The 15,238-nt window shown below is 43.4% G+C and overlaps 1 protein-coding gene across 2 annotated transcripts in view; it reads left to right on the top strand.

Annotated features, from left to right (window-relative positions):
• LOC116842131 (voltage-dependent calcium channel type A subunit alpha-1) overlaps window positions 1-15,238 on the top strand; it is a 136,422-nt gene that overhangs the window by 11,901 nt on the left and 109,283 nt on the right. For both annotated transcript variants that reach the window (XM_032810877.1, XM_032810878.1), the window contains exon 2: window positions 2,468-2,707. In XM_032810877.1, coding sequence (XP_032666768.1) covers window positions 2,468-2,707 — 240 coding nt within the window. The remainder of the gene's footprint in view (window positions 1-2,467; window positions 2,708-15,238) is intronic.

Below are 15,238 nucleotides of genomic sequence, written 5' to 3'. Positions count from 1 at the left end.
CATATCTCGTAGAATAATATCGCCGGGAATACAATTTGAGAGAATGTTTTTCTATTCTCTCAGAAAATTTTTCAAAATCATTAAAATCAATATAAAATTTACTTTCTTTAAAAAGAAGGTAAAAAGGTACTTTTTTTCTTCTTTAAGTTTCGTATTTATGATATATCATTTCTTTTATGTCTATGTTTCGTGTCTGCTTTTATTATCGATATGACGTGAAATTTCATGTTATCCCGAAAAAGAAAAAGTTCTGAATTTAATAAAATCACATCGGCCAATGTAGATGTAATAATAATAATTCAGTTGCGTCGTATTTCTTTAGTTACGCAAACGTAAGCACATGTATAAAGAGTATTTTTCCATATTTCTAAAATATGTTTCAAAACGCATAATTTTCAGCCAAGTTCTTTCTCTGTGCATGTGCGCACACACGCGCGTGGGTTTTTATTCTCGGTTTTCCTTCACGCGGGATTTTTTCAGGTCAAGCTTTTAATTGCTCTAAAAATACGCTCGCGAATCTCGAAATCATGCTTTGATGACGCGCGCGCCGTATTCGAGGGTGCTCCTGTCACTCGCGCGAATCTACTCGCGCACTTCCGGCTCGACGGAAGTTGTGACCGGCGGTACATCGCGTACGAATGATGATTAATCGGATTTCGCAGCGCGTAGATAACTGTGGCACTTTATTTTCCGTCGTTTCAGCGTACGACGAACGCTTTCAGGAAATGAAGGGAGGTACGAACGGGGGAAAAAGAAGCGTGTGCGCTGATATTTGAAAGCCACGTGGAAACCAATACACAGCGCGAACGCGAGTAATTAATAGAATATTTCGCATTTGTGCATGTTATCGAGGTCGCTGCGAACGTTGCTCTTTAATGAACGAATCTCGTGCAACGTGTATGTTTCGTGTATGTTCGTGTACGGTATGTTTCAAAAGACAGCCATACGCGAGCAATGCCCGCAAAGAGCAAACGTGAAAAATAGCTGATCAACCATGAGTCGAAAAAATTGGCACTTGATGAGATGGGCATCCGAGGGAATCTCGATTTTCACGATACAGTTAGCTTTATTGCGTCTCAGCATAAATCCACGTTTGATTCTGTTCAACATGATATTGTGACTATATATTTTTTATTTTATTTTCATGATACAGCTAACCAGCTCGCATTTTTGCACAGATCCACGTTTGGTTCTGTCCGATACTCTGATTTTTATTTTTTTATTTCCATACGATATACAGCTAACTGGATTGCGTTTCATTCACGTTTGATCCTCTTTTAATAAACGGAGAACATGTTATAGTAAAAATTACAACAAAATTTTTGTAATTTTGGACTATACAGAATTATGAAAGGAATTACTATATTTCTGTTTAAAAATGTTATGCACATTTAATTTTTTACTACAAAATTACTGCAATTACTTGAATATTATTTATATTGTGTAGCAGGTAGATAGTCTTTACTATTTATATAATAATGTAAAATACATTATAAAAAGAAATATAAGTTTAAGGTAATTTTTGCTACGATATTTCCTTTGTCCACTTTAAATTTTATTTTTGTAATTTTACACGGTACAGCTAGCTAGCTTATGTATCTCTCTGCTCTCTGCTATCATTTGCATTTGATTCTCCCATATACTTTGACTCCTATCTTAGTACATCGTCTTTTAGTGCATATTTTAGTATATCTTTTAGTAATCGTCTTATAAGTGGATGGAAGCTATTATTTATTCATTTACCTTCTTGAACGCGCAACTCAGCGAAACGGCAGTTTCTCCTGTCTTTTTTTTCCCTTATTTTTTTCTGCACGTGTTGCGATCGACTTTCCCTTATTGAACCGAAAGATTATGGGGCGAACATCGCCGACACATTGAGGGAGAAAAAAGCCATTAATGGCAGCGGCGCGGCGGCACGGGTGTCGGAAAATAGACGAGCGCGAGTGCTCGATCGCGTGACTGCCGCCACTGATACGCCGAGATTAGGCCAGTAAACGTAACCTAATTAACGGAGGAACGGAACGCCAGACTTCTTCCATGTCTCGTTAGCCCACCCCTGCGAAAACTTTTTCTCCGCCGACCGAGAGCAGCGATTCAACCGGTTTTAATTAGCCCGTCGTTACATCGCGAGATACGATTTAATGTATCACGTTGTTTCGCGTCGATAAGCTTCGCGCAACTTCCGAGCCGGTTTGAGTAGTTTTAACAACGAAATTAGAAGTGTTAGGAGCACGCTTGTTATTTTTTTTTCGTCCGAGGTGCGATAGACGATAACATAATTGGTCCGCGACACGACGCCGCGTAGAACGACAGTGAACTTTGTCGATCTTTGGTCCGACATTTTCTTTTTACGCTTGCTCCAAAGGATCGATTGATCAACTGGTATCAACTGGTAACTTTGAACTTATTTCTTCTTTGATCTCTTCTGTTTTATATTTAAAACGGATGTCTTCTTGAATGCTTTCAGGATGTTGGGTAGCGTGGGAGGTCGACACGTGTCTACGCGTCGGCGTGGCAGTATCCCACTGGTGCGTGCTGGTGTGGGCCTCACTGGTGGCTATGGTGCCACTTCGGGGACCGGCGGCCTCGACGGCGGTACGCAGTCGGATATGCCCAAGTATGCCGCCAGGAGACGAAGAGCTGTCACCACCAGCGATCATAAGAGCTGCGCCCTCATACAGACGCGGGTCAAGCTTGGCGATATTATGTGAGTCATAATCATTTTCTTTTTTCTCTTGGCTCCTTGACTAAAGAGCCGTGATGGATGTGTCGTCCATTAATTTCGGACAGCCTGTTCAAATTCATAGAACCAAGAATCCTGAGTAAATTGTAAAGATAATGTACTTTATCAACGAAAGCAAAGCTCTGCTTGTATGAAGGTGTTTCAATCTATAAAGTTTCATTCTAAAAAGTGTCTCAATCTAAAGAATCACAAAATGTATCTTTAAAAGTGCAGAAGGCAGAGCAAACAACGTAAAGTACAAAATTATGGCTTGTATCGAAATTAATGCGACGATAACGTGGTGTTTGGAAGCGAGAATTTAACTAGAAAGTTTGAAAAGCGAGTGTTCGATTAAGATATCTCGCTATTAATCCCTGACATCGTTATTTTATGTCGGTACATCGTCAGTCTATGGTACGCGACAATTATTTTATCGACGCCACGTCGATCCTCTTTATTTCAATGTAATATCGGCGTAGATAACGCTGTGATAACGTTATCAAACGATACAGTTCGTATCGTGATAACGCAATGTTCGTTGGTCGATAGATTCCCGTTGAGCTACAACCGTCGGTAATTTCTCAACCTCGTATTTTCAACCCCTAAACAAGCGTCGGTAAGCAAGGAGAAGCTTAAGCTCCCGTTCGATATCTCGTCATTCTAGCAACTGAACGTTGTACCGTTATCATTCGACTCGACTATCGACTGTCGAGTCGTTCTTATCATATAACGGTAAAGAGTAATATTCTCAATAATTCGTAATATCCGAAATGTATTTATTCTTTGCACACACCACTCTTTTAATGACTTTTAATCGTAAAGATCATATCACCGAACGAATAAAAATTTTGTAGGCGTGTCAACTCGTTAGGTAACTTCTCTTTTTCTACAAAACTCTAAAATATTTTACTTACTGCTTAAAAGTGACGTTAGGTGAAGGAAAAAAAACGGGGCAAAGGGAGAGGACACGGAAAGTATGCAATATATCGCGATATTTCAAAAGATATCGGAAAATTTTGTTGCTGCATTGTAATTACATTTATTTTATCATCGATTTTTTTCTTTTATTTGCTTTCTCGGTTCTCTTTTTGTTTTTAGTTGCCTTTCAAATTGTAATCTCGCTAAAACGCGAGATTATCGATCCTTTCACACCCCCGTTGTCCGGGTGGCTTTATCCGCGTACGATAACCGGAGCCTTCGGTCGCGTCGCGGAGATGGTGCTAGATGAGGGCTGCGTCTGACCGTGTCGGGTCATGCACTACTGCGGCTGAATTAAAGTCTAATGTAGCGAGGTGTCTGCACTCTCCCCGCGCGCGGCCACCCGTGCGGCTTCACACGCTATCGATTAGCCTTCGATTGTTTGGCCGTTACTTTCTATTTCCAGCAACGCGCCGTCGCCGGCCGTTCACCAGCGAATCTAATTACAATTTCTCCCCGCCGACAAGATCGTTTTCGTGACATTTCCCTTCTCCCCTTTCCCCTCCCTCTCCCCCACTGTTGTCGTTGTCCTTCTCCTCGTTGTCTGCTCCCCATTCTCCTCCCCCCCTGAAGATCTGAATCGATGAGCTTCAGTCTTCTATTTTCGAAACGAGCACGTCGATTTTCTTATGGACTTCCTTATGAATATCGAATTGCTGATACCGCGGCGTTACTTTGTTTCGTTAGAGTTCGTTCGTTAGAGTTGCTGCTGTTCTTAGTTGGCAAATTATCTCCCTCTCCGCGGGGGATAGCATTACATTTATATACACGAAGTTATATAATTATTTCAGCCGTAATTGCGTTTAACCGCGCGCAATCGCTTCTTTCGACTATCGCTAGGCGATATTGCACAAATGCAACCCACAAATGTATATCCCGATTCTGCTTGATCATTTAGTATCGATATTATGCTCTCAATACTGCTTTTCATGTTTTTCACGACTTTTAATTAGCGATACCACGTGAAGACGCGTGATGTTGCGAATGTTTGATTTTTTAAACGAATATCTCACGTTGCTAACGCGTCGGAATGTGCATCATCCGGGCGCAGCCTGCCTCCCCGGATGTGTCCCGAATTCTACTTTCCGGATAATTATTTTTCGATAAAACGGGTCAAATTGGTAACGAATCGCGACACCGATGATCGTCGCGCGGGTGATCGTTCTCGAAGCTTTTTCTCTCTCTCTTTTTCTTTTTTCCTCCACCCCTTCCCCTCCCCCCTCTCTCTCTCACGGGTTCGTAAAAATAGAATCAATAAAAGGAATCGACGTTACGTGGAAGTAGGTCTGCGCGCTATCCCGCGAGTCAACTCGACAAGGTTCTCGACCTTTGCTATTAAGGGACGTACCTATCCGAGTACCGATCCGAGCACCCTCCTTTATTAATCGCGCTCGATTCCGCGTTGTCTTCGCGGTCGTCGGATCGATGCCCCGAGCCCGGATTTTATTAACGAGTGCGAATCGATGCTAGGTATGTGTACATATATGTGTGTATATGTTAAGCTCGCGCCCGTTGCACAGTGCGAAATTTGTCCAAGCTGCAAGGGGAGTATAAACATTGCATCCGCAGTTGCATACAAGCCATGGCATAACGTTCGCTTCTATATATTAATCTCACGACTATTATGCGGTCGTTACATAACCAGAGATCTGTAATTATTTGTTTATTTACAAACGATTGCTTTTGCTGGTAGAAACTAAATCGCGCGCAGAATCTATCGCACTCTTCCATTCTTTTCCCTTTCCCCCGACGAGCGCGATTGCTCCCAATTTGAGCTGCACTATAGGAAAATTTGAAACTGTAAATCTGTATTCCTTTCTCTCGTCAGATCCATACATCTAGATTTTCCATCTGACATTCCTCTAATATCCTACGATTGCGCGAATTCTAGAAATCAATATATAACAAGACATAATAATAAATTCATATGCTCAACATTAACAGTTTCTTAGGACGCAAGGGAAAATATAAACGTATTATTACGCGTATTATTATGTAAACATAATTACGCGTAATTACGTAGAACATTGTTGCTCCCTCACATCGAGCGAGTTTTCGCACATTGTGCATCGAGCCGGGCATTTCTATTACTGCTCGCATGGCCGACTGCTCGCGGCCGCGGTCCAATCCTACGCATTGCCGGGGTATCCCCGGCCATGTTAGGCGCATGCAAGAGCCCCGACCGATACCATCTAACCCTGATCGGTCCTAACCCTGAAACCAGATCTACTACCCACTACTGCCTTCCCTCCCCGCGGAGTGGGAGGGCATCCCCGCTTTCAAACATGCGCCACTTTTCGCGATTTTTTTCTCGTTGCTCGCACAGTTCGCGCAATTATGCGCTTTGCCGAGCGATGCAAAAGTGCAGGGTGCCCGTAGAATAATCACGGGAAGTAGTGTAGGGGAGCATTTTCTCCGTAGGCAGTCCGGTACGAATTCCTGTTCTCTCTTGGAGGGGAAAATTCGTTTGTGAGATAAAACCAAAGTAAACAGGAACCATAACGTTTATAGGGGCGTGGGTGTTATATTCACCTCGCGTTTTATTTATTCAGTTGGACATTCTACGGTCTTCCGTCTCTCACTGGCTCTCTCTCTCTCTCTCTCTCTCTCTCTCTCTCGCTCAATATAACGACCTCACTCCCACTTCGGCGTAAACTAATTTCGTTCCATTCCCCCCCAAAATTGCGTGCTGTAACATTTATGAGAACCGCGTAGAGGCTTTTTCTGCAATCTTCGATTGCATAAAGCTCATCCCATGGCGACGTCGAGGTTCTCGAGTTGAGAGCGGAGAAACCGCGTTCAGCTTCTGCGAAGATCCACGACACCGCCAAAATCGGTGGTCGCCGTAAATTCTCATCGGATCGGAGCACCTCTTCCCGAGCATTCCAAGTGGGTCCCGGCGATGAACGATTGCTAAGTCGAACCGATCGACACCCCGACATGGTCCCTTGTTCGTTCCTCTCTCTCTCTCTGTCCTTCCCTCTCTATCTCTCTTTCTTTCTCTCTCTCTCCTTCTCTCTCTTTCTCTCTTTTTCTCTCCGCCTCTTCGTTGGCTCGCGACTCGATCCCTCCTTGTCTCGGCGGTAAATCGAGTCGCGGAGTCGAGTCGACTCGGTCGTGTGTTTCAGGCTGGCTGCCGGCTGCCGCCGCCGTGAATCAATACCCGCATTGCGCGTGCCACCTCTCTTTCTCTTTCCCTCGCCCTCCTCTACCCTCTACCTCTCTCTCCCTCTCGCTCGCCCTCGGTCGCTCTCCCTCGCGAACCGAACTCTCTCCTTTCCTCTCTCCCTGTCTCCTCTCTCTCTCGTTCTTGCTCTCGTATTCACCCTCTTCCTCCCTGTCTCGCTCGTCTTTCCTCTTTGTCCTCCCCTTTTACCTTCTCTCTTACGCCCCGTGACTTTCTCTCCCTCTCCATCTTCTTCTCTATCTTACCCACTTTCTTCACCCCTTTGCTCTCTTCTTTCGCTCTATTCTGCCTCTCCTTTGTCACCGCTTTCTTCCTCCGTGCATCTTCAGTTAACCATATCCTGTTGACTTCTTCGTTCCCGCAACCTCCTCTTTTGTTCTCCTCCACGGCGGCAATTTCGTCGCTGCTTCTTCTTTATCCTCATTCGCCGATCTCGTATCTCACATTGTCAGTCCCTTTCGTCAGTGCCAGGCGGCCAAGGATCATAGAAAGGAGGAGAGAGCGAACTGGAGACAGGCGAGCGGAGAAAGTGATGAGCGTGGGACGTGTACGGGGACACCGAACGGGTGGAAAGCTTCCCGAGTTCTCTCTCTCTTTCTTTCTTTCTCGAGGGTTATACAACCCCCGGCGTGTAGCATGCTCCGCGGAAAAACATGTATACGCGAAAAACCGCCCACGCCGTCGCCTCGTCATCGTCGTCTTCGTCGTCATCGTCGTCGCCTATGTCGAGGCCGACGTCTCTCTCTTTCTCTGTCGAGGCGCCTTCTCCTCGGGAATGCGGAAGTGCCGGCTTCCCGCCGAGTCGTTCGCGAACCCTCCGACCCGCAGCGGGTGTCCGCACAAGTCGGCACCCTCCCTTTTCCTCGAAGGATTCCGCGCGAATCACCCGTATGCCGCCGAAAATAAACGGGGCGCGGACAACACAGTAGTCACGGTCTGCATGAGTCAGACTCCGGTGTCTGCCTATGACGTGCCGTTTTCACTGCCATCGCATGCCGCGCTAAACGCAACTGCCTGTGTATGAATACTTTTAGGTTTGAGGGTCTCTACACAACACACAATACACACACACACACATACACACACATATGTGTAACGTTTTAAGTTGACTCACGCCGTCATTGTATCAATTTTACTTTTGGAATCTGTAAAATTGCATTCTTTTTCTTTATATCTCTGACCGATTAACAGTTACACAGATAAATACGAGTACAATTGGCGCGGCTGCTCGTATTGGTTTCTCGTGGATTATTCAGGCTCTAAAGCGCGAACTCACTTTTCTCAAATCCACATAAAGCCATTTTACATCGTTATCGCATCGGGCTCCTGATTCCGCTCGCGCGATAGGTAAACGGGCTTTGACACGAGACATGAGACAAGCATTAGCACGTGCGCATTGCAGTCGTCAAGGCAGTTTAACGACGTACGCCATTGTTTGATTCCAAGTTGCGTTTGCATAAGAACCGACCGACCGACTGAGAGAGCTTGCGAGCTTACGAGGTACTTTACGCGCTTGCTCTTGGTTGCCTGAAAATTTGTCGGCGCTAAGCCATCGAGGCGCAACGTTATAACGGTATCAAGAGTTTAATCTGGCGATTAACGTCGGTGCAACGTTCCAAAGACGCGTGTCGTTTTTCTTAACTCCAACGAGGCGATAATTTTTCCGTCGCCTCAGACGAAGTGGACGGAATGGCGAATACGGAACAAATACCGGCGCACGTCGCTCAAAGTCGCCTTCGTCGACAGGGATGATATCAGCGCTCTGGCTGGTCTGGCTAACTTACACGGTGCACTCACGGCAGGGTCAGACCTGCGGAAAAACCACGTACGTGGAAAGCGGCCCACGTATTTTCCGTAATAACTATCTGACGTCACGGGTTTTGAGTTATTCTCAGCACAGGCCGAAGCTGCCGCGAGTGGACGATGCGCGCGCGTGTGTGAAGAACTTTGCAACGCTGTGAGAGCTCTTCGTAATTACTGCGTGCATTCAGCACAATCAACCGCTCACCGAGCATTTAGTGAACTCTTGCACTCGATCGGTATACATTCTTTTAGATCTAAAAAAAAATACATCAATCACATACGTGAGCTCACTGAGTGTTCAGTGGGCAGTTGTAGCATTGAATGTATGCATTCAATCGTGTAAAATTGGTCTCGTGACACTCTGACAGTTTGAATTTTATTTATTTATTTATTTATTTATTTATTCATTTATTTGCAAACGAGTTAACTCTTTTGACAAAATATCACAAATATGTATGCATATATTACACGTATATAAAATAATTGAATAAAGCAAAATATAAAAAAAATACTAAATAATACTAATAACGATAATATTTATCGATACGTAAAAATTGTAGGAACGACAATAGATCAGTTGATCTATTTATTGTCATGCGTTGTTCGCCCGCTGTGCATTCGGAGAAAAAGACATGGTGATGACATCTATATAGATAACAACTATAGTAGTTTTGTATGTCAAATTAATATATATAGTTTAATACAGAGCTCGGAATTAGTTGCCCATTTCGCCCGATTCTCGGGAGCTACACCTTCTATCTTCCCCTTGCCGCGAACGGACCTCCAAAGTGACGGTCGAGTCTCCAAACTTGAACCCGTAACTGGCCGCGACTGTCATTTTCGTGGCCCGCTCGCGGCAAGGAGAAGATAGAAGGCGTAGTTCCCGAGAATCGGCCGAAATGGACAACTAATTTCGAGCTCTGGTTTAATGAACTATTTTGTATAGTTGTGGGGCAAGCTTTAGTTGCAATAACTACAAAATGGTTTATTAAACTATATCTATATTATAATTTTACATACACACAAAACCCGTATAGTTGGTCACTACCATGTTTTTCTCAGAGTGTATCTACAGATACACTCTGAGTATCACTACAGTTTACGCTTTACTAATGTTATCCTTTCCACAGTTCCATCCTTCGCTATAACATTATTGTATGTTACAAGATGAATGTTACTGAATTTTGAAACGATCTTTTTAATCGACAGCATTCGTTTCTCACGGCTGTATACGGGTTTTTTAAATTCACTCCTGACATTTGGTAACCAAGGTCACGTATTCATGAAGAAAAAGAGAGTACATGTTCTTGTCTTTAACCTTTTATTAACAACTGCAGTAGATGATGTTCGGGACGTAGAAGGACGTATTTTTCTTTTTTCTTTTTTATTAACACGCGATATGCATTTTGATTTGTTAAAGTAATTTGTGAGACTTAATAACAAGAGACTTAATAACTGATCCACGGCGGATCCAGTCGCGCTGCTCTAGAACGTCAGGGATAAATACATATGACACCTGTTGTTACGTCATTAATATAAAACGCTGCGTCGAGAAAGGGCGCGATCGAGCAGCGCAAGGTTGTCACTCTTCTGGAAAACTCGGGAAAACTCTTTCTTCAGTAGACAAATCGTCGGAGGCTCGGCGAGCTTTAATAAATCACCGGGACGGTGCACGATCCTCCTTGATTTCAAATTAACGTCGCTATTAAAACTAAAGTTCACGTTCCCGTGCGCTCGTTTAACTTTCGAACCTCGCGATCTCACCTCCGGATTTACTATCAGTGTTATCGCTGGCTGTTTTTCGCAATGATTCGGTAACGCGAGGAAAATCCCGGGGAATTTGCGCGGAGTGAAGAAAATAGTGACGACCTCTTTTGCAGGGAGGAGGAGGGGGATTGCGCAAATAATCAGGAATTATCCTGACGTGTAAGTGCATATCTGCACACGTCTGACTCAACAGGACGGTAACTACCAGCGACCTACACGTTACCCTCTTGACATTTCCCTGGTATTTACGAAAATTAGTTTGCCATTCAACCTGCGAACCTTTTATCTTCCCCTCGCAGATACGCATAGTTCAAACAAATCCCTCGGTCTTACGGACGTGTCGATATATATATTTTTTAATGTCAAGTTTTTTAAATTTAACATTTTATTTTACGCCTTATGCAATGCCTCTTTTTTAAAACCACACAGTATATAGTTGAAGTTAAAAATCGGGATGAATCACAAAATAGGAATTTCACGGAAACGAGTTCGGTTGGATGAGACAATTTCTGATGAAATATGAATAATTCAGAAACTCCGGTTGAAATTACCAAGCTTTCTAATTAACTTAAACAGAATTCTGATAATTTTAATCGGAATTTCTGAATCGTTTGTATTTTTCACCAGAAATTGGCTCATCCAAACCAAACTTTATTTCCGTTGAGATTAAATTGACAATAATATTTAAAAGAAAGTTAACAATAACGTTCAAAACTTTGCACTTTTATTTATTTACTTATATTTTGAATCTTTATATTGCTACCTGCATTATGTATTATTTTTATTATGGATTCAATCTGTTAATAAAAATTGTTGTTATTGATACGACCGAATATTTTTCTTTCTCTTGACGCGTAACGATAGTTCTTTAGAATTACTTTGTTCGGAGATACACCATCGTATATCTGTTGTCAACTCACGTTGACTCTCTTAAAACCGAAGTACAATCTTTCAAAGTTGTTTCCCGCTTGCATGAGCGAGCTTTATTGAGGTAATAAAGCAAAAGTCTAGAGTACCTGTGAAATTTTTAAGCTGGTCTAGAGATAGAGAGAGAGAGAGAGAGAGAGAGGGGGAGGGAGAGAGGAAGAGAGAGACGTTCTCTCGGTTTACTCCCGATGAAAATGGAGAGGCCACGTTGTCGCCTGCGGGGTCAATAAACTCGAGCGCCGACAGCGACGGTGACGACGACGTCGCCATTACTTTCTCGCTCTTGTCACGCGTTCTCCCCGGGATAATATTTTGTAATAAAATGCCATACGTATAACGGTGGTCCGGCTTGGTGTCGGTCGTCCTCGCTCTTATATTGCCACACTTCCGGATCTTGAAATGTCGCCCTGAAATTTCGGGCAACAATCCTGTAAATTTTAACGAAAACCGTTAGTTATAGAGCCGTGATAAGGAAGTGTACTTTATTGAAGGAGCTCACATCTTCGTCAAATCTTTCCGTTGTACACAAACTAATAATGGCACTTACGATTTTGCGTCTCGCTACTGTCCCGTTTTCTTCCCTTTGTGATGTCTTGAATATCTGTTATACTTTTCGTCAACTTACACGCAAATCGTGGGTCAGTCGCTTATTTCTCGGGGTTACAATTACTTTCGACATCTGATCCAGTTTATTTTCGGGAATGAAGAAAGCGTATTATATATAGACGTTGTGATGTTTTGTCATATTCGTCTCTCGTTGCGTGTCACGGATGTCACGTGGGCGCGCGAGCACGTGAGAGAGCGGAAGATTAATTCTCGCGCGACCGATGGAAAAAGAGAGCGAAAGAGATCGTGCGACGTGGAAGCCTTATTGTATGTGTGTACCGTCCTCCTACGAGAAGACATAAATCCATTTGCCTTTGCTACGGGTATATACTAGGGTCAGCTTCACGTCGTGAGCAATAAGGAGATCCCAGCGCGGGCAAACCGATGACAAGTCGCGCCGACGTACGTTTAAGGGGATCATTAGTAAGCGTGTCGAATGCGCTATCGGAAAGTCATGGTTTGAATGCCCGTTATGTGCTGGAGGCCAGTGAGATTGAGGATAGAATTACGGAATTGAATTACGGCGAGAAACCCGCGATTGAGGACACGATAATTACACGAAGACGTAATAATTAGAGGGACTGTTTGCAGGCGCGATAAAGAATGTTGATACACTGGCTGAAAAAGAGTGGCTGAATTAATGAGACACTTGGCTTGACCAAAGAAAATTCTTTCAAGCTAACGTTTAGTCGATTGAACGACTTATATAGTTACTGTAATGTGAGATAGACGGAGTGGGAAAGAGGCGGGGGAGGAGAGCGAGGGAATTATTAATTTATTTATAGATTGCGATTTAGTCAGTAATTATATCGACGCAACTTATTGTTGTGCTGAAGCGTAATTTATTCAATAGATATAACATATCTATTGAATAAGAGGCGGGTGATCGCCAATTTTCGACTCAATTGCTTTTTTTTTCTCAGTGTACAATAAGTTGAAGTGTGAGCGAAGGCGAGCGCAATTTTTCATGCGAAATCTGATTTAGCTGCCCTACGAGGCGACTCAATTTACTCGCCGATTTTATCACCGTTAATGCCGCGAATGGCGTCCACGGAAGGACAATAACGCGTCACACGGAGCGTGCATTACGTCGCGAGAGACTGCAGTTTATTAATGAGATTTAGCATTCTCCTCTCCGCGGCTCTCGAACTTATTCCTTCCTCGACCATTAGTTACAAAGTTCAATATCGGACCATTCGACATTATCGATACCGTCCCCTCGGAGCCGCCATACCTTGGCACCTTCAATAATATGCTTCCCTCGAAGAATACGTTTTTTTTTTTTAATAGAACCAAGTAAAGGTTAATTAAATATAGATCATCGGGCTTCGCGACGTGCTGCGCGACGTGCTGTTTTTCCGAAACGAGCAAATTTCGAGATCGTTAGCAAATTATTCGCAAAAACACGCCGACGTTTCCTGTCGCGATCGAATATGTGCACAGGGTGTCCTACTCTAAATTGAACAAGATGACTCCGAAACTACGCGTTACTGAGAAAAATGTTTTGAAGATTTTCGTCTCTCAAAGATTTCTTCCTTTCTGATCCTGTACTGCACGCACCAAAGTTTTCTTAAAGTCAATTTGAGTTTTGCAAATGGAATCATAAATTTTTTAACATAAATCGATTCCCAGAGTCATTTGGTGTATAAAAGTATTGGGGTGAAAACATCAAGAAGTGAATATTTTCTGAGATATTTCTACTTTGTCCTGATACTTTTCAGTGTGTAAGATATGAGATATCTTTAAACTGCTCACTCTTCAACAACTTCACTGTAGTACTTTTGCGCGTAGAATGACGACGGAAATCGATCGCGCGCGACGGTACTAATCTTTGCACACCGGTGCATCAATGAAATCTGCAAAATGTAACAAAACTTTAGGGTCACTATGTTTCCTTTCCTATTTTGCAACAATCGATTTTATCCGTCCTTGTAAAGATTTTGGCGCGTTTACCGCAAAGTCAAGCCAACAGCCACTATCAATACGTTCCCCTTGAGACCTGAAAACTTTTGTCTGAAACATTTTTCCCGATAACGCGTGGTTTCAGAGTTATTAGTGGGTTTAATTAAAAGCGAGGCACCCTGTATGTGCGTCGCTAATATAAAACCTCCGTTCCGATTTTATTTGAAACACATAGCTCGGCAGATCGGAGAATCTCGGGTATACACTGCGGCGAATTATTTGAGTCGTGTCAGTGCGAGCGAACTCGGCTGATGATCGCGAATTTTGACGTTGAAGCCGGCATCCGTGTTGGAAGACCGAAGGATGACAGGTAATGAGGTTTGGATGACTTGACTCGCGAAGCCCCGTATGTACACGCTCGCTGGTAGTCGCCGCCGGGCGGTTTCACATGCCCGGCATGATGAAGTCGTTATACACGACGTGGTATCGCGCGCTCCGGAGCATTGGCCGGGTTGTTTTGCAGATCGATGGAGCTTCGTCCGGCAGATAAATTTCCCCGACGATACTTCCTTCCGATTCTCTCGGGCCGGAAATTTATGTCCTCGAACTTTCGCGGGACCACCGAGCGCGCGGCGAACTTCGTCGGACTTTATTTCCGCTCGGTACATTTCTCTTAGCGATCGCCGAAGCTTATCGGGTTTTAGGCGGTCGTGCCCAAATTGATACAGAGAACCAGGGGTGAGATTTGTGCTAATGACGAGTATGAAATAAAAAAAAAGGAACGAGAGAAAATGGGACGGATAGAAAGCATGATTGTATATTGCAACTTTTATTTAAAAGCACACGCCATCAACCACCAACTTTCTAATGATACACGTAGAAAACTATTGTGACTGCTGTAACCACATTGATTGCGTTCAGCAGAGAAAGCTGCTTCGCAACTATTATAAAATGTACGAATCTAATTGGTGTATGCTTTTAATCTTAGATGAATCTGAGAATTTTGCAACAGTTGCAGAGCAGCTCAATCTGCCGAACATATTCATTCTTTATGGCAAGAAAAAAACTTATGTGAATTCAAGTTAAATAGATATCGCATTAAAAATTGGTATAATATACCGCTTTTTCAGGGTACTATAGTTTCTCGTTTTCAGGGTACAATTTTCTCGTATTGCATGGGCGAAAAATAACGTTAACATTTTGTTATAGCAACATATTTGGCCACGCGGTATCTCTAGCGTTTCCATCGTGTATTTGATGTCACGCGAAAGGCGTGTATGTATTGCGTTAAAAAGCTTAAATCGATATCACATCGTAGCCACCCTCCAATAGGGGGGGGGGGGGGG

This window comes from Odontomachus brunneus, unplaced genomic scaffold (genome assembly GCF_010583005.1).
Source record: "Odontomachus brunneus isolate Ranch 3 - 2012 unplaced genomic scaffold, Obru_v1 Obru_scaffold_021, whole genome shotgun sequence".
Classification (NCBI taxonomy): domain Eukaryota; kingdom Metazoa; phylum Arthropoda; class Insecta; order Hymenoptera; family Formicidae; genus Odontomachus; species Odontomachus brunneus.
Note: the sequence above shows the minus strand (reverse complement) of the source record. Positions and strands in the feature narration are given on the sequence as shown.